The sequence below is a fragment of the Mesitornis unicolor genome, unplaced genomic scaffold (assembly GCF_000695765.1).
Source record: "Mesitornis unicolor isolate BGI_N332 unplaced genomic scaffold, ASM69576v1 scaffold23939, whole genome shotgun sequence".
NCBI lineage: Eukaryota > Metazoa > Chordata > Aves > Mesitornithiformes > Mesitornithidae > Mesitornis > Mesitornis unicolor.
The window spans coordinates 34146-54861 of NW_010206873.1; the positions used below are offsets into that span (position 1 = coordinate 34146).

General features: G+C 39.8%; 1 protein-coding gene across 1 annotated transcript in view; it reads right to left on the bottom strand.

The window, feature by feature from the left end:
- Positions 1–3530: 3530 nt before the first annotated feature.
- Positions 3531–20716, bottom strand: part of CHAT (choline O-acetyltransferase) — a 28957-nt gene continuing 11771 nt past the window's right edge. Inside the window, exons 7-14 of the mRNA XM_010191943.1 lie at positions 17645–17814; positions 15220–15320; positions 14892–15020; positions 14040–14162; positions 12471–12612; positions 9298–9360; positions 5779–5916; positions 3531–4092 (exon numbers count right to left, since the gene is read on the bottom strand). Of these exons, the coding sequence (XP_010190245.1) occupies positions 3823–4092; positions 5779–5916; positions 9298–9360; positions 12471–12612; positions 14040–14162; positions 14892–15020; positions 15220–15320; positions 17645–17814 (1136 nt within the window). The 3' untranslated portion in view covers positions 3531–3822. The remainder of the gene's footprint in view (positions 4093–5778; positions 5917–9297; positions 9361–12470; positions 12613–14039; positions 14163–14891; positions 15021–15219; positions 15321–17644; positions 17815–20716) is intronic.

The following is a 20716-nucleotide window of genomic DNA, read 5'->3' on the forward strand; positions in this document are numbered from 1 at the left end:
TCCTCGCAGGCCCTGCAGGTGCTCGTGCGGTCACGGAGCGGGGGCTGGCGGTGGTGGGGTCCGCCTCAGAGGGTCCCCCGCGGCGTGCGGCGCGGCGAGGGAGGTTGGGGGGCAAGGGGCTGTCTGGCACAAAAAGACGACACAATCGTTCCTCTGGTAGCTTTTATTTGCAGTGCGGAACTCCCTCTTTATATATAGAGACGAATTTGTGGTACCGTATGCTTCAGGCCATATATATTAATATAGACAGATAGATATATTTTGGTAGAGCACAAAACATAACAGAAACAAAATGTGCTATAAATACACATTTACATTTGTCATAAATCTATACTATTTTATAAAAATAAAAGTATCACTAAAATATTTTTATGTCTTCTACAAGTCATACACCAGAAGTTCAGCTGTAGTGTCCTAACTGTGTCCTGCTTAATCACAGATCACACAGGGGCTTTCGCACCACTCAGAGGAGACAGGTCAGGTCCTTACACCCTTGAAATACCACTGGTCTGAAGTTGCGTTTCTTTTGCTTTTATTCACCATGAATACAGAAGTTCACAAAAATCAGCTTTTTAATTTCTACATCCCATGGGGTACTGCCTGCATGTGGGTGTACATCTATGGAGAGAGTGAAACAATTACCTGCTTAAAATTCTCTTGCAGGGGGTTTGTATGTCCCGGGTCCCACCAAGAGGCCTCATTACAACGTTGCCACTTGGTACGTTAATGTAATTACACTTAGTCTGTCAACCTTTGATTCTGTGAACCAAGATTTTTTTCCCTTTTCATAATGAACAATCTATTCCATTGTCTTCTGGTTGGAAACACTTTTAAAGCTTCACGTTTGATTTACTTAAGTGCATGTGCACAGATTGTGTATTTTTAAACTTCAGAAGAGAACTTCATTTGTATAATACAAATAATTTTAAATAAATAACTAAGAAAAAGTACCTATTTCCTGAAATCTTTAATAGATGCAGCATGGGATCACAGCAGAATGGTACAGGGGATTCTGTTAACTGAGAAGCAGCACAGTCCCTTATGAAGCTCCTGCTGCCAAACCCGTGTAATGCCCTGTGCTGTGAATTTTATCCACTTGTAATTTACCAAGGACCCTCAAATTTAAACATACCTGAACCGAGTCTGAGGATTCTTGAACAAAGACAGGTACTTTGCAGATACTACTTTTAGCATGGGTAATGGCTAAGGTTAAGCATGTATGCAAATGCCTTCCTTAAGAGGGACTGAGTTCATTTCAGGTATTCAGGCCAAATACTAAAACCAGATCAGTGAGTATCTAACATAAAAGTACGGAATGGCTAGCTAGATAAATAGGAATTATGGGTGGTCACTGGTTTCTTCCTAGAGTAAAAACACATGTCAGTATTTTCCAGTGCTGTAGAATCTGAAACACCTGTTATGGCATCTGTAGACAATTAAGGGGCTCTTAATGATGAATTGGTATAAAACTTCAGGTGTGGTTGTAAATTCTGCTTGAATTCTCGGTGGCTGTGTTGAGTACAGTGTCTGACTGACTGCGAAAATTCCAGCCAAAAAAAGCAAAATTAAAACACAGGTAATATTTGTAAATAAACGTTGGTATCTATGGAACTAGGAACACAAAATAAAATTATATACTTCATTAGAAGCAAATTAATAAATAATTGAATAATTATTTACAGCATTTTTATACACTTCAAATATGGTTATAATTTTAAACATACAATTCTATGAAAGAATCTTGAGATTGTAGTGCTACGTTTATGCAGAATGCCTTTGTAGTGACATGAGACAGAACAAAGCAAAATTACTGGGAACGTTTCAAAGTAATTTTCATAATTATAGTATAGGAACAATTTAAAGTCATATTGTGAACAGTATATTCATTAAGTAAATATTTGCTTTTACTAACAGTTTTCTTGATTTATTTTTTTTTAAGTTTCTTTACATTTTAACTTGGGAGCAGCTTTTATGCCATAATATTATATATATAATCTAAAAATAGATTTCATCTTTGGTTTGAACTACAGCTCATGGAGTAATGAAACATACATATTTTTAAATGAATGCATTAACTTTAAAAAAATAAGCCCTGCTCTCAATCACTGTAAATCAATTGATTTGCTCCAATATACCTGACGTGCTCCGGTTGATTATCAGGCTCACTGTGCTTTCATACACGGGATTGTGGAAAGCCTTTATCCAGCAGTCTGCTTAAGTGCATGTATGCAACTCCAAAGAGGCAGTAAAATAAGCATGGACATATATAATTAGTGAATTCTTATCTAGAGTTCTTAGAAACTGAGTACTGCACTTCTGTTTTATTGTAATAAATCTGTTCTCCTGCTTTTAGGCTTAGGAGTGCTTAAGCACGTGATAGTTGAGCCTGCAAAGGAAGAGGAAATGTCTCCACTTCTCCACAGGCAACTGAGCAGTCCTTGGCCAGGCTTCCGAGCGCGCTCCAGCTTAACCTAGCAAAGGATCTGCGCTGCAGTTAGTAGGTACGTTTCTTTAGTCAGTGAGTACGTTGTATTCTAACAATGAGGACTGAACACCTCTGAGCAAGGTGACGTATTTCGGCTTGTGAGAAGGTAACTGAAAATACCAGTTCTCAGCAGGATTTGTAGGGAATAAAAGAGATGATGAGAAAACCCTCAGGATAACACTCTCAGAATAGGAGAATTACTAGATACTATATTATTTTCCTGATTGAATTTACTGTATGGTGCAGAATATGATGCCCTACATCTACTATTGAAAAACACAAAATATAAATCCCTTGCAAGTGGGATGATGCAAAGCTGATATGAGTACCAGTACTCTTAAACTGGTATTTATAGCTTTAGCTTGGAGACTTCCCCATATTGCAAGTTTGCCTCTTCATTCCAGTTATTTATTGCTCTTTGCTTTTGTGTGGTTGCACACACTCTCCTGCTAGTCACAGGGACTAAACTCATTCTTGTGCAAACAAAAAAGATCTTAAGTAGGATTGACTCACAGTTATGCTTTGTGCTTTGCCTCTCTGTCAGACTGGATTTTGCTCTCTGATAGAAAGAAATAATTAAGTCAATTTGTTACACACAAAATTCTTCTTCCATCTTCTGTGATAGGTCTTATCTCCAATATGCTGCTTTCAGAATGGGACTGTGCTTGAGGCCAGTGCAAACCAGAATAAAGGCTAAATTATTTCTGTGACGTTTTTGAGCTGGGGGAACATGCAAACACTAGTATAATCTTCCTAAACTCTCTTTGTGGAAATACACAGCGGCCACTTTAAAAAATAATCTGCTTTTCTTATGTAGGAAAGAGCATGGTGGTACTAAACACTCTTCATGCAAATTTTCAAGATTTAACGGCATCAACCTATTAGACACAGTGTTACTCTCAACGTTCCCGACAGGGAAATTTTTTCTTTTTCCTTTACATGCCAATCTTACTGGAGTAGATGTGAATATTTTAGAACTACTTGCAGGGGATGTTAATTAGTTGGTATGCCTTAGTATTTAATTTATGTCATATGCAAACTTACTCAATTTTTTAAGTGACAAAATGGCCTAAGTTGGTTATGATAAGAACTGGTAGTACAACATGTACTGATATTACCTCCTCCTCCATTTCAGCCAGTGAGACCAAACCTTTTCTGCTGACTCTCAAACAAGAGATGGTAGATGTAGGACTTACATGGTTTTAAATGTTGGCAACAATGTAAAACAAATGACATTTTGGTTCTACACTAATATATTGCTAGTACTATCTTGCCTTTGAACTACTATGTCATTGGTTCTTCATAAGGTGGATTCAGGAGAGTAATTCCACAGCCTCTTAGAGTTTGCAGTCACTTTGCAGCTGTGTGGCTGCTTTTTGTTCAGCAAGCGGCTTTGCCATAGGAGGGTTGCACTTGCTGCATAGATCTCTCATTTCTAGGAGGCTTTCTTCCACAGCTTTTGCAAACACGTCTGAGGAGGTTTCTTTACAGTCTTTAAAGCTTGAGATGCAGAATAATATATGCTCTGGCTGAGGGTTATAACATGCGCCGTAACCATTGGGCACCACAGGCCCATAGCAGCAGAACATTTCTGTAGTAGTTGGAACCTGGTTGTGGGGAAAAGGTAAGGAGTGATTTCTGATTAATCAAGGCACCTGAAATCAGTTGGTTAGGAATAAGGAAAAAGACAAACAGATGGCACAAATGTTGGTGAATCCCCGTTGTAGAATATCACTTCCTTCAGAAGTCCAGACCTAGAGCTCACACTTGGAAGGGAAAAGCTGATTTCAGTGTAGAATTTTGTTGCTCTGTTTGTCAGCATTTGAAAGCTGGTATAATTTGAAGTGGATATAGTGCATTTCTTTGCTCACTTTACACAGATCTTTAACAGCTATAAGCTTTGTTACTGATAGGGAATTTTTAAGGCTGTATGCAATTCTGATACATAACATTATGACACATGAAACATTACTAAGGTTTTTAATTTCTTAAGGTTACGTTAAACTTGTAATGTGAAGGTTGTAATCAATTCTAGAAAGTAGTATTATCCATTTCTAATAATAATTTATAATTGTGGTGCTGTATAAAAACCTATATTAATGCATCAAGGTGTTATATTTCTATTACATCTCGGTTTAATCATGGCATAATACAGGAGTGAAACACTTCCTACTGCAGAAAATAAAAGATGTGTTAGAAATCTATATGTTTCAGACTTTGTGTACATGGGCCTTCACAAATGACATTTGGCTTCTTAATGGTGTAGAACAAGCCATTAGTCCTGCTAATAGAGCCATAGAATTGTCAGATAAATTTGCTGTGCAACAGCCGAAGGCCATAAAGCTATTCAGAAACACTCTTCGCTCATGGATAGTTTCTTGGAGAATTTATGTAGTAGTATATTGGTTACATTCACTCATGTCTGAAAGCCTACAAACATTATGACAAGATCAAATTACTTATTAAGGTTTTATGCAGTAGCATGATACTATAAGTCTCTTTTGTTGCATAGTTCCAATTTGTGCAGTTGGGTTAATGTTTCAGTAAATGAATTCCTACATAGATTTCTTCTTTCATTAGGACTGCTACTATATGCAATGAAACATTTAATTTTTAGGCTGTATGCTTTAAAGATGTTTCCTTATTCAGAACATTAAATGTAGGAAATGTTACTCTTAGAGTATCTTAGTATATTTGCAAATAATTGTAAATGTGTAAATGTCTAAAATGTCTCATATTTAAGACATCTGTAAATCCCAGATGCACACCTGCAGAGGTTACAGTCTTACACTGAGTAACTGAAGGCTCTCAAGGATTTCAAACACAACTACTTTTAAGAGTAAAATTTTCTTATGCCTCTTGGCTTTTGCTTCTTAAGAGTGGCAGCCTGTCTGGCTTGTGGCTGTACTGTCATTAAAGTAAAGAGTTCCCACTAGAGCTGTCACCTCAAGGGAAGGATGAGAAGAAAGGGAATGAGAAGATACGTGGTACGTAGCCCTCATACAACTTTTACTGAGTTTGTGTGCATATCCAGAATTTCCAGGAAGGGCTTTGGGATGTTGCAGGGGAAGTGTCAGCTTCAGGTCAGTATTTACTGTGCTGATTTTGTAGATTGAACCAAAACTGGATTAAAAATATGGACAATTTTGCAGATTTCTTGATGGGTGGGCATTTATTTTTTGTGGTGGGAGGGCCTGTTTGTTTAAATACATCGTTCTCCCTATGAGCTACAAGGTCTGGCAGAACACATATGAGCCTTTTCTTAGTGAGACCACTGAACAGAAGAAACTTACCTGGCTGGTTGAGAGGATGAATCGATTGCTTGTCAAATATGTCTCATCCCTAAATATCTCTGGCAGTTCCTTGAGGTGTTCCCGTGCCACCTCTCTGAGCCCTAGCAGATGATTGTCTATTGCCATTCCAGTAATAGCCTGTGTAAAACATAAGACACCAGCATTTTACTGAGTATGGAGACATTTTCTTGGCTGTTACTACCTTGCTTTCTGGTCAGAGCTGATGAACTTGGTTTGAGCGATGTAATGCCTGTAATGTTCAGATATTACTCTAGAAATTCATATGGTGCTTTGAAGATGTGAAAGTTAGGAAGGAGACGGTCTTGAGGGGTATTATGTGCTGGCGTTATCTGGTGTTCTGGGTGTTTGTCAGCCCTCAGAGCTGAATATTGTGGGCTGGGCTTCCAAAGCTGCTGAGGGGACCGTATGAGACGCCAGAAACTTCTACGTGTGTTTTGGAATTTCCTGTGTGTCGTTTTAATTGTATTTTAAGATAAGAAGCTCCAAAACACCTCCAAATTAGAAAAAAATTTTCACTGCCTTGCTGCCTGTGTCTCACTCTGGCAGGTAAAGCTTGTGTCATTCCATAGAATTTAGACCCAAAGATCTGGTAGATGTCAGATTTAACAGTGATCACAGAATAACAGATTTCCCAGTGATCTATCATAGATCTACTAGCATAACCCACCACTTGAGAAGACTGAGATTAGGGACACAGATGCCTTCTCAATTTAATTCACTGCCCAAATATCCCAAATATCAAAATTTTGGCATCTGAAGAACAGCACTGAACTATTCCAGCCATGCAGGAATTGCCTCAGATTGAAACGTGCATTTAAAATCCTTCAGTCTAGGTTTATTACAGCTGGTGAGAGCATTGATTATGAGGACTGAGTGGTAGCTCACCCCTGGTAACGTGCTGAAGTCACGTAGGAAGGAAACGCTGAACGAGGGACATTGTACTACACTGAGAGCAGAACTGATATCCCTGTGGCACAGGCCCCTTGTAATGAGGGAAACAAGCAGCCTGAGAGACAGCAGGATTTAAAGAAGTGCACAAGCTTGGCTTTCTTCTAAAGGGGAGAATTAAAAAAAAAAAAAAAAAGTGAAAAGCACAAGTTTGCTTTTCCTCTTAAGAGGAGAATCATTTTAACCAGTAATAAATGCCTGAAACAGGGGGCCGGGAGTGCATAATCCTGTTTGGCTCATTAAGGAGTAGGCAGCCATTGGTAAAGGGGCTATTTGTTCATCAGCCCAGATGGAGCAAGGATGCTTGCAAAAAAGGAGCATACATCAGGGCAATGTTTACGTCGTCTTTCCCATAGAGGGAAATGGACTTAATAATCAAAGGAAATATTTTGCTATCGCACAAGATTTATAAGGCTGTTAGCAATGACATTTTTGCAACATAGATCAATGTCATGTCTGAAGAGAGGCCGAGACAGGATAACGAAATAAACTGTGAGCCAATGCATAGGAAAAAACTGTGCTAAATTGAATTTTAGAGCTCCACATTTAAGATAGCAGTGCTACTAGTAAGCCCTAACAAGGGGAAATAAAATCATTAAATTGCTTTTTGTTTTATGAAGATTTTTTTTTGTTTTTCTTAGAAGCTATTACATTTCAGTCTGTTACACACAACTTAGTCAGACCATGTACTTAAGTCTTGCCCATGGTTTAAAGGCACAACAATTACCTTTGGCTATTCTGACAAAGAAAGGGGAGCTTGGTGAGTAGAAATACCTGGAGACTCTTTTAAATTTAAAGATAAATTAATTTTCTGATGGTGATTTTAATATTTTCCTATGAGCTACACTGGAGGCTACATTTTATAGCAGTTTCTGGAACTGAAATTACTTGGAGGAGGGATTTTATAGAATTTTTTTTTAAGATATATTGTACAGAAATTCCATTGGTTTGACCCAGTAATCTACAGTGTGTGGTTTCATTGTGAGATCAGCTGAGATGGTTCAGGTGAGGCACTTGCCCTGAATTAGGAATTGCATCTGCCGTAGAGATGATGTGGAGTTGCGGCCTCTAAGATGTGGGTTCCCAGCACAACGCTTAAAACACAAAACTGTTTTTCTTCCCTGCTTCTTTTGTTTCACAGTCTTAGGAACAAACCCTGCCTAAAAGCAACACTTCACCTCTCCAGTGCTCTGAGTATACATTTGAAACACCTCTGGAAGCCAATGATTTCTTGAATATTATGAGTATTTAAACAGTAATCAGCAATGTGGGCTTGTTAGGTAATGGTCTGAGGCAAAACCATAGGTAGCAAATTCACTCAACATAGCTGGTTATTAACATTTATTAATTTCCTGAGGGGTTTGAGTAAGTTGTTTGTAGAGCAAGTCTGTGCTTTGTCTTGGCACAGTGGGATGTAGAGCATTAGCCAGGCTGAATTGTCTCATTTTTAATCAACAGAAAATGAGTTGTATTTGCTACTGAACTGATTTCTTCACTGGAAGGTGTCTCTTCCTTTTATTAGACACTGCATTTCAGGTCTTTAAAAGAGAACTTACAATAATAATCCCTTCATTGTTAATGACCTTTATTAGCAATGGCACTTTGGAACACCAGAATACCAGTCTGTCTGAGGATCAGGTCCCAGATAGAGACTTCTCTCCTCTATGGAAGAGAAACATAAGAAAATGCAGAAATGGTTAGTTTTAGGAGAAAAAAAAAAGTTTGTGACATGTTGCAGGTGTCTTGAGCTCATCTGTGACATTATAGCTTATGGGTCTAAATACCTGTAAATTTGAGAGATCAGGATTTTGCAGTTGAAGGTTTATTTCTCATTCATGTTACGCAGCAGTTAAGTTGATTGCTTTTAAGCCTTGCTTACTTCTCACCCTGATAAAGCTCTCAGTTGTCCACTTGTCATACCCTATTAGAATACCCCATTGCAACTTTTCTTGGCTATCTTAATGGCTAGCATTTCATGCTGATCACAGAGCATATGTTGTAAAGGCTTATTTCACCTGGCTGCTGTTCTCCCTTGCAAACATTTCAATACCTATTAAAAATCGCTTTATTAACTTTTGATTGCAAGCTCTTTGAGATGGATGCCATTTTTGAATTGTTAATTTGTACAACACCAAGCTTAGTGGAATTCTAATTTGTGGCTAAGACTCCTAATTATGACACAGGTACAAATCATAATGTTTCACAGGTGCACATTCCCTGTGAATACGCTGAATACAGTGTTATGTTCCATGACAGTTCTAGATAAAAGAGCTCATGCCCAAGAGTGATGGCCTTGCCACTAAACTCTGATGCAGAATTTTGTCAGCTTGCTTTGCAGGAAGTATTTTTTTTAAGGTGAGGTTAGTTGAATATGGCTGTTTGGGGGTGTTTGTGTCATTAGAAATTTTCCTAAGTATGACGTAGCAGGTACTCTCCTATTTAGAGATGCCTACATTTTCTGGTGCTTAAATAGTTAATGATTGAATCTTTTTGTTTTTCTTGGAAAAAAACTAACTAGTGCTTATTCAGACAAAGCAGTGTTTTACTTACCAGGATAGTGTAATTAGTCTGAGCTGCAATTGCATCCTTAAATCTCTGCATCTTCTCAGAATCCTGTTGGGGGAATGAAAATATATCAATTATTGAATAAACTCTCAAGGGAATCGCATCTTCCATTAACCAGCAGCCAAACAGCACGCACTCTCAAATGTCCTTTGCTCCTGGCTCAGGGGTAAGGACTCTTTATACATGAAAAGCCATAGGGATTCAATGTCCTGATCAGCAACGGTGCCTGGTTGTGCAAGGGCTGAACAGGTTTATTGGTGGTGGTTTGTTTGAAGTCAAGGAAAGACTTGCAGTTCTTTTCACGGATTTCTTCCATGGATTTTGGGAGTATGGGTTATTACTGATTGAATTGCTCTGTTTGAGGAAGAGAAAATAATTGCCTAGTGTAATTCAGTGTTTTCAAAACAGCCAGGCAGTATATCTTCCCCAGAATGGTTTATCTAGACAATGACAGTGGTATTAATGAAAGCAATTACTGACATTTTACTAGCCAGTCAGAAATTACTCCTCTGTGTGAAAGAGCGTCTAGAATTTTCCAAGGCTGCTCTACCCTCCACAGATGCCTTACATTTCAGATAACAAGCTAGTAAATTTTGACTCCTGTCAAATGGCAGCCTTTTGTATTAAGAGAATGATCCTAAGAAGTGCTGCCCTGCTGTACATCAAGTCCGTCACTGCAACTTTGGGAGACCCTGAAACAGTCAGAAATGACTGGATCTCCAGATAAACAAGGAACCTTCAGCCTCTATGGACGATAAATGGTCTTTTGATCAACAAATTCATTTTAGAAGCAATTCAAGGCCACCATCAGGGACCTTCAAAGTACAGAGTCTGATATTTTTTCATATGGCTAGAGCTAGGCCTTAGTTCCCTCATACAGATTAAATTATTAAATGCAGTCTTTAAGTCTGATTAATTTACAGCTATTTGGCAATCTCCAGTGTCAGTCGCTGCTTCTTTTACAGCAAGTGTCAAATGCATGAGATATTTCTTATGCTAGAGAATCAATCCAACTTGATAAATCTTTGGTGTCTTTTTTGGTGACAAGCTATTGTGTGAAGATAATTTTTATTAGCATCAGATAGAAAATTGTTTTTAATTTGATTTGGCTTAATGGTTATTAACAAACAGTATTTTGGGAAGTTCAAAGTTACTTAAACCAAGTGATGCATCTCTTTGTCCAAAAAACAGCATTAACCCCTTCACACCCAGAGGTAATCTGTAGAAGGAAAGAAATCACCTTGAAATACGGTTAAGTGAATTTTGTTTTGAATGATTCTGTGATACTAATAACACATATAGTTTTGAATTAACAGGTAAAGATGTTCACATAAAACCAAAGATTTCTAAAAGCTTGTTGGAAAGAGCAATCACAGATCAGTTTAAATGTCCTTTGAATCTCTCAGCGGACAAGAATCCAGGAAAAGCATCAGTGAGTTGGTTTGCATGATGATTACAGGTTTTTCAGGGCGAATCAAAACATTGTTCTCCTTGTTTGGTACTCTCAAGGCATGCAATATAAAGACTGAACTTCAGGCATGCATGGCATTCTTCTGCTCGCTTGTGTGAAGCAATGTAGTTTAGGATGCTGTGAAAGCTGGGCACGATCTCAGCCTTGGGTGATAAAATGAAGAAAATGAAGCAGCTCTGGGAGAGCTGCAGAAGTCAGGAAGGAAGGTAGGAAGAGATTGTTGGAGGGAGCAAGGAGGATCTGGCAGAACAACATGGTAGGAGCAGGCTGGCTTCTAGGAGTACAGCCAGCCTGCAGCATTGTGTGCTGGGGCTGAGGGCATGCTGAGTGCCCAAGCACGGAGGGGAAGATGTGCACAGATGACAGCAGCTTCTGATGAAATGTGATTAAGGACTATGTTGTCAGACAGGACACTGATGGCAAACAACAGCCTCTCGTCTACTGTTTGGCACTCACCATTATTACCCACTGGATTACCCAAGGTTTCCTTTGAGTTATAATTTTAACATGAAACATATTTGAGACTTGTTCATCATGAGCTATGCATGGTAAGCTTAAGGAAACTGAAGAAGCAGTGGGGGAACAGAGCACTTCTCCAGGCAAATTTTCCTCATCTTCTGGGACATTAGAGCTTGTTTTTCAGAATTTCATTCATTTACACTTAATCTACAGCCCAGCAATACTTCTAGCAGTGCTACGCTAGACTCTAAAAAGCAGCCATGTGGGCTGTTGCCACTGGAGTGGGCTTACTGTGCAAAATAATCTATATTGCGGTAGCGTTTTGCATCTGAACAGCCACCTGGAAATTCCCCGTACAGCAGGAAAGTGCAGTGGGTGGAAGTGGCACACAGAGAGATGTTGAGGGAGGCTCTCCAGGGATGGTGGGCGGGACAGTGCACAAAGCTGTTTGTGCAGCCACAGTCTCAGCTCTCTTAGCTGTACCTCTTTGCATCTCCATCTACTACATACAGTACTCATGCTTCTGGCAGACAGATGGTGGTGTCTCAAAGAAAGGCAATTTAATTTTTCTTTTTGCAGGGTGATGTCAGGACAGTTTTGAGAGTTGTTTTATTAGCCTGATGAAGTTTTTTCATCATGAAGCTTCAGCCCCTTTGAGGATTCTATAGAACTAACTCTATTTGGTAGAAACATACCTTTAAGACAGAAAAAAATAATCCAGGCCATATGCACCTTATACAGCAAACAAAGCATGTGAATTACATCACTTCATACATTGCAATCTGCAGCAGAGCTATCTACTGCAGGGGACCTGCCAGGCAATTCCCCTGGTGTGGCTGTATAATGATTCTGAACTTTGCATGTTCAGCCTCGATCTCTCCGGGGAGCACAATTTGGATTTGATAATAGATCATTCAGAAAACTGTATTAAATCTAAAATCAGATGCTTTGTTTCTTATAATGTCACATTTAGGCATCTCTGAACATTTTGGATGCTTAAATAAAAATAAGGAAATATTTATATTTAGCTTAATGGTTCATTTACAAAAAAAGCAAAATCCTGTAAGGCTTGCTACCCTGCCTTATGCCTTTATGTTCTTGGTTAACAGTTAAAAAGTGAGACAATGAGGATCATGAACGCATGAATCATGGTCATGAATGGGGATCATGAAAGCACTATTTGCTTAGTGTTTTGCCAAAGGAGGCAGAGGGAGCCAGACCAACATACCGATAGAGCTGTCTTGTCGTCGGTCATTGCTTTTACAAAAGCAAATGCTTCTGAGGTAGCAGACCTAATATTGTCGACTCTGCCCTCATCAAATCGGCGTATGGAAGCACTTTCGTATGTAGGGACGAGTTTCCTGTGGCATCTGAGAGAATGAAGTAAGAAAAACAAAGAATCATTCTTTTCAGGGAGTCATAAAGAGTAAAAGAAATACAGGCTTGGTGTGTTTTATGGTTACAGCCACGATTTTATTTTTTGCATAGTATTCATCTTAAAGTTGATAGAATTCTATAAGAAACTTTAAAAAGATGGATGCTCACTCCTTTCTAATATGAGGAGCTGCATACAGCTGTATACATTTCAGTTGTGCATTGCCAGTAAAAAATGACTTGCTGTGTGGAAAAAAAAAAGGCTAGTAAAACTAAAATTTACGGAAAGATCTCAAGGAATGTTTTATTTGTTCTGCATCATAAAATAATTGTGTAATTAATCATTTACTTATGGGCATGAAATATGTTTTATTTAAAGCAAGAAGAAATACGGTCTGTGTAAATGAAAACCAGAAAACTAAAAGGAGAAGTAAGACTGTGAGCGGGAATGAAAACCCACATAGCAAACAGACCAGAGTGTGAAGACTACTGTCTAACCTGGGTCCATGTATGTATCTACCATTCCTTGCTTCAGGAGACCTACTGCGCATTCCAGTTGGGGAAGGGGTCTTGGCACATAACTGTCCCCTAAGGTTTTTGTTGTATACATGGGATTTATATTACGGCTGGTATCCAGATGACAATCTTGGACCAGGTCATTGTTGGAGTTTGGTTAATGGAATATGCAAAATGGATGTTTGACAGATGTTAATGGAGTATGCAAAACGTGTTAGGCATCTCTGGTTCTGATGAGGTAAAGACCACTTCAGGATTTAATTTGACATGATAAAGAAGTATTCGTGTAATAGGCTGTTCTGCAGGAAACCATGCAACCGATCTCTAGCCTGGAGCATTAGCTGTTTTGACAACGTGAAAAGGAGCTTTTAACTTTGATAATACCATGAAATTCGAGGATGTTATCAAATCTTGGGATGCCTGTGAAGAAGGAAGCAGCAGTAGTTACTATCCTGTACAGGAACTCTGATCTGATACGCTGCTGGAGTATTTTTCCCTGTGAATGCCTCTCCCCCTGTGATGCAGGGGATGCAGTGTGGTGAGCTATGGGTTGTTGCTGCGGTTCCTCCCAAGCCACCTGCAGTGGCAAGAGAGTGTTTCTGCCCCAGTGACTTGGACTCCCTTGCTGCTCCTCTTGCCGGGTACTGCCTGGGAGTGTTGTGTACGGGACACTGGAATGAGAGGGTAAAGCATGGAGAGGGAAAGGGAACAAAGAAAATGAAGACTCTGTTTCAGAGCCAGGTGGCAATTTCTACCTTGTCTGACCTGCAGTGATTAGGCAAGATCACTCATTTCCATGCAGGAGGCATTTGTTTGGGTGCTGAGGAAAAAATGTACCTTCTGTTTAAAAACAAATTGTGAATCTCCTCGTGTGCTACTTTGTCTTTATGATTTGAATTGACCTTACCTGTAAAATGCCAACTGAAGTGCTACTTGAATGTAGGCATCTGGGCTAATATTTTGTTTCTTTATAAATGCTTTTCCATAGTTCTCAAACTTGTAAGCAATAAAGTCCAGATTATTTACTATCCTGGAAAAAAAAACAGAGGCATTTACTGTGGTGGGAGATGCAAGAATCTCATGTTCTGTTTCCATTTGCAAATAAAACTTGGAGATAATTTCCTGCCTGTACCCACTTGAAGGGGTGTGGGCTCCTGCTCAGGAGACAGTCCTGGTCTTTGATAACTCGTTCCTAATCAGTAGCTTTTATTCATACATTCATTCATTCATTATACATCATGCAAATCTTTTACAGTCTAGAAATGTAGTCAGAAGAAGTAACCTTTGTAGAAGCAACATGGATGTAAACAAATTACATTCCCAAATTCAAATTGTTTATTCAAACCAGTTGTATTCTACTGTCCCATATATGTATCCTCATTGCCCTGGCTTCAGCTTTAGTCAGGTCAAACCCATAAAGTGCATCCACAAGAACAGAGGACCTGCACTGTTTGCATCTTGTGCAAATAGGACTCAACTGTTTTTCAAGTGGTAATATTTTCCAGTGGTAAATACTTAACTTTTCTAATATTTACATGAGGGAAAACAATGGTAATGCAATTCCTGAATACCGTGAAGAAGCACCAGCCCATAAGGGTGCCATCCTACAAAGAGATGCTAGGCATGTCCAATTTGGGAAGATGGGGAGGACCAGGAGGGCAGGGATAACCCTCTAGGAGGAAACCCATGCCTGCACTCACTGTCCTGGGTAGTCCCTAGCTTGTAGTCATTGCTGAGAAAAACAAGACATCTGCTCTACCTTTGCAGTTTTTCTGCTGATGATGCCAAATGTGCCTGAATTTCAGGGGAACATTTCCATCTTAGCCTCCGTGGAGCAGGAAGCTCACTCACTGAATCAGCTCGGACTAACTTCTTGGAGCTTTCTTTCCTGTTAGTATATGAGAGAAAAGTCATTAAGGTCATGAGAATAATCTATTTGTTGAACACTGCTTTTTTAGTGAGTAAATGACTCACTTCCAACAGTTGTATGGGCCTTAGTGGCCCTGTGCATCAGGGGGAATTTGCCACTGGCAGAGGCTTCCCAGGGGCTGAAGTGGGTAAAATACCTGTACTGAAAGTGGACTCACATGTGCTTGAGCAAGTGTTCAGTGCACTGCACCAGTACGATGCCATCGAAAGGGGAATGTTCACACACGGTACCGCAGACTCCATCTCTTCCAACCACAAACTAAGGAAGGAAAAGAACAAGTGCAAGATATATAGGGAATAAATAATGTTCTGGGTAAGTTACTCATGACGGCAGCCTAACAAAAGGTGTAGTCATTCTCCTGTGGTTTTCTTATTGCTCGTATCAGGAACCTCCTTAACTTACAGATCAGTGGGTGACTTACAGACTTATTGCAAGAGACTTTCTTGTCCTGTGAATGGTGTTGCATTGGATCCCTTTCATGCTGCTCTTTGGGACTGAGTCCTGTGAGAATGTAAATTTCATCAAATCCCATTGGTGTCCAGAAGTTTGATTTAGCATCTGCTTTATGGTAAAGAAAACCTGTCACTAAATAGACAGGCTGGGGTTCTCCTTCAGCATTTGGGGGCAATGCACCTCCTGTATCTAGGAAGCCTCTTAGGATCATATTTTACTACAAATATCACACTGAATGAGAAAGCTCATCCTAAATAAGGATAGTTACACCATAGCTTTTTCATAGCTTGTTTTACTGCTCTGCCTCCTCTTTACCACTTTTTGGTGGTGTTGTCTTCATCTGTCTTCATTCTTGATTTCACTGCATACACATGGGGTAACTGGTGACAACCTTCTGCACTGTGGAACAGGCTGCCCAGAGAGGTTGTGGAGTCTCCTTCTCTGCAGACATTCAAAACCCGCCTGGACGTTTTCCTGTGTAACCTCATCTGGGTGTTCCTGCTCCAGCAGGGGGATTGGACTGGATGAGCTTTTGAGGTCCCTTCCAATCTCTAACGTTCTGTGATTCTGTGATTCTGTGATTCTGTGGTTCTGTGATACACCCACGCAGTTGGTTACTTCTGCATCTCAAACAAAAGCAGATGTCTAGGACCAAACTGCAACTTCTCTCGTGTTTCCTGTCCTTCTTCTGGACTTTTCTCCCCACTTCTGAAGTGTCTTTGGCTGGACTTCTCCCACTCAGCGTATTTGTATCACACATACACATCCTGCCTCCCTGATTCCCATGAGGTTTTCACAGAGAAAGTGTGTGATGCAAAAAGTTTACCTGGGTGTTTTCTGACACCTTACTGCAAAGTTGAAGAAGAATTCAGAGTGAAAGAAATAGTCCTGCTGTGAGAATAGCTTCCTACATAATGTGCGTTTGCATGGAAAAAAAAAGGGATCTTTTTTCCCTAAGAACTTATCTTCGCCTTTGAACTACTTCTGGCCTGAATACATCTGGACAGATGAAGCTCGGCCATATACTATGCAAATTTATTTGCTTCTTGCTACCATTTGATAGTAAACAAAAAGAAAATCTTGTTTATGCTCATCTGCTTGAAGCATCACAACTAGTGGCCCTGCAAATAACAGAGGATTCTAACTAAAGACAAATGGTTTGTTCTTTAAAAACACAGCACTGTAGTCTGCTAATAATGCCGTATGCAGTGGCATCAATCAGGAGTGACTACTGATATACATTTGCAGTGAGGTAAGTCAGTGCATGTGAAATTAGTGTTTTTTCTTTTCATGCTGCTGTTCTTAAATATGGCAAGAGCAACAAGCATTGCACAAGCAATGTATCGGTCAGGGTGTTTCTCAATTTTTCATGAGGTGTCAACATTGTTGACAGTTGGAGATTAATACATTGCTTCCCCTTGTGTCTATTGCAAAATGTGAAAATAACAGTGCGACACTTACAAATATGACAATCAAAAATCTGACTGGGGAAAAAGGCTGGAGAATTCAATGATTCCAGGAAAGTCTCAACAAGGATGTCATTAAATGAGTAAACAGTCTGTTAAGTGAGAACTTAATACAAACTTCAACATATGCTAAATAATAAGCAGCAGTATTCTATGACATCAGGAAAATGTGAGAAGAGAAAACAGAGAAAGCTATTGTGCTTTTCTTCTTTTGTTCTGACTTCAACACATGCTAAATAATAAGCAGTAGTATTTCTATGACATCAGGAAAATGTGAGAAGAGAAAACAGAGAAAGCTATTGTGCTTTTCTTCTTTTGTTCTGGGATGCTAGTCCAGCAGTTTTTTTCATTTGATTGACGATAATTTTGATTATCAGATGTCTACGTACCTGTATGTCTGTCTATCTACCTACCTCCTCAAGTGCAAAGGGCAACTTCAGGAAAGGTGAAAGCGCATCTGCATTGGAGAAGGCTCCTCCACTGCCAGCAAGGCAGTAGGTCTGCTTCCCCTGCCTTGCCCAGAGCAGTGCTGCTCACACCAACCCTGCCTTGGCAGATGCTGCCACCACCTTTCCCTCTTTCTCCCCACTTGGTGCCTACCATGAAGGCAACTGAAGTCCTTTGCCACATGCAAGTAATATCATAGTACTGTAAGGTTTTTACCTGCATAGGTTTGTCATACCAGCGATTGGCCCCGTTTTTATGGTAGCCTCCCCCATGTAACAGTTGCAATGCCATGTTTGTATCATTGAGTTCCACCCCACTTGGGCTGTCCAGGCACACCAGGCATATGCACCGTTCAATCATGTCAAGAGAGTCGCGGTTAGTAGAGTCTGGGGATAGAAAGAGTGAAATGTTCGTATCTTCTTACCTGTCGTGCAGGACTGGCTGGGAAACTCTGATGCCTTGGAGAGAGCCAAAAATCTGACCCTGACTCTGCAATGATCTGGTGTCTGCAGCGCTCTCTCAACAGCAGAACTTTTCGGTGCAAGAAAATGTTACACCAGAGCATTCATTCATGTGTTAACTTTTGCAATATCTCTGTGTATCTTTCATATGATTCAATAATATCCACTTTCTTATTCTGCCTTTCATTTCCTGAAGTAATTATATTACAACATAGATCTATTTTACTCTTAAAGTATTTACTGTTTACTTATTTTATATATGACAGTTACAGAGAGGACAGGTGGAAAATAGAGAATCTCAGCGGTCACGCTATTGCTGCAGTGCTGCAGTATTCTGCTCTAGGACAGCAGGGCCCGTACTGGTTTTGTGCTCTTCTCCCACTAAAACTGTTTTCTGCACAAGGAACAGCAAGGCCCATGTTGTTTTTGTGTTCTTTTATTAAAACCCTCTTCTCTCATGTGTCCCTTGTCATTTCTTGTACTTTAGAGAAATAAGCCCTGGACTAGGAATGTTGCCTGCATCACTTGAGGAAACATTTGTGGATGAGGTTGTGAGGTTTAGTTTTTGAACAGGGTATTCCCAAAACCATGGGTTGCCACTTTCCCCTTGCCTCCTATCACTAGTGTACTGCTGAATAAAACGTGCTTTTTCTGGCTCTCTTTCTCTGCATCTTTTTGCTATCTTGTCACCCTTGCTTCTATAAGTGGGCTACAAAGGCTATTTTTACATTGTCCTCAGCACTTTACCCCTTATTTATGGTGTATTTATATGGGGGTCTTTTCCCTCAGTTTCTTTAACTCAGAGATACTGTGAAGATAAAGGTCTGTTTACTTCTGAGGGCCAGTTTGAGACATAGGAAATATTTAAATGTGAGCACTTAATACAGCTCTTAATTGAAAGGATAAACATGTGGAACCTATAACAAGAACCTGTTTTATTCAAAAGCATATAACATCATTAATTGCTGCTCAGTGGTTGTTAACGAGATCAAAGGAAAAAGGGCTTTCAAACATCAACTTAAAATTCCTTCCATTCTTAACAGGTCAGTTTTCATCTAATAGTTTTGCTAGATTCTGGTTAATTTTTTTTCAGAATATACTGAAGATAGTAATTCAGATTGATCAAAACTTCTTGCAAGTCTGTGCTAAGTTCAACAAATCTGTGCTCAACTCAGAAGATGATTTTAGCTGAAAGAATGGAAAAATATTTTAAATTAAACAATTCTGATTTGCAGTTGACATAGGGAGCCATTTCAAAATGTGCATGCTTTTGTGCAAATGTTTGCAAATATGAAAAGTAGCTTGATCCTCTGAAAGAGCAACATTTTTCAAAGTAAGACAAGACGTACCTTTCCCAAATGAGTAACATAGGTTAGTGAGGAGCTAGAAAAAAACCCAGATGTTTGTTATCATCCAGGTTCATTCTTCATATGCTGTGTAGTAAAAGAGTGCAAATATGCAAGAAATGAAAAATGTGTCAAGAGAAGAAGAGGCAGGTGAAAGTGTTGGCTGAGAATGAAGAGGAGGAGCTGTGGCCTCTGATAGCTCCTGTGAGGGAGCATTGGCAGCCACGGGCCCAAGTGACAGATCTGGCCAACCTAACTTCTTGCAGGCTGTGTGGGGGGCCTGGTGGAGCGCAGTGTGTTGTCTGCTCTCGCCCACAGAAACAGAGTCCTAGGGAAGGCACCTGGAGTTCCTGCCAGCTCCCACAAAGACTTGAGCTGGGAGATCATAATTGACAGGGCATGCATTTAGGCAGAGCTTTCAGCCAGTGATCTGTGCTGCCCTACAACATGTGAAACACTGATGTCCCTATGAACTGTCTTCAGAAGTATTCAGAGACTTTGTAAGGGAGAAGACATGTCCCTGTCCTCTTGGCTGAAAAGCTCTTCTAGTATCTGACACTTGCAGGGCTGACTGTAATTGTGGTATTTATTTCATTGATGGTCTGGGTACATCAACGCAAAGGCTAAAAAGACCCTTATGAATGGAAGCTGCCCCATATACATCAGCTGATGGTATTTGCAGACGGGCACCTTCAAGGAAAAACTGGTTGGGTAGTGATTTACAAACTGCTCGCAGCTTGCTCAGCATTCTGCTTTATGTTGTGCGATAGGTTTATATATATTTCATTGTGGCTGCTGCCCACACATCTATGATAGATATGAAGCCCTTATCCTGACATATGGCTTCAGGGTATCTTGAGTCAAGGTATTACAATGAATAAAATTAAGCTTTGCTAGAAACAAGAAAAGTAGAGGCAAGATGCCCTTACAGAAAGAAACAGACATGTCCAGAGAGCTGATCAAGCACTGAAAAAATTATCACGTGAAGCAGGCAGTGAACTGCACAAGAACTCATGAACCATGACTTGTGATGGAAAATAAATATTCCAGAAAGAGATGAAACAGACAAGTGTGAGAACAAGCCTAAAGCCCTGAAAGACATTTCTTTTCCTTCTTTCTTTCTAATGCACACAGTTGCATTGAATTGGCCAGTAAGCTTTTGGTTAGTTGAGGTTTTTGGTTTACAATTTGAAAAGGAAAATAGGAGAAGACAATTCTGAATCAAATTCAGATATAATATGCATGGGACAGCAGCCCCTAAAGCAGTAAGAATTCACTTCCTCTACTTAGGAGAGTGAATTACTTCTGCAGCCTGAATGTATTTAAAATACTGAATGTGTTTATAAATCAGTGACGCCTGGGTTTATTACAAACTACTAGAAGACCTATTTTCTACTTGTGGGTGTATGCAGGCCCACATATACATCTCCTTCATAACCTCTGCAGAGTACCGTATAGGTCTTCTCCATCTTGAAGCATCC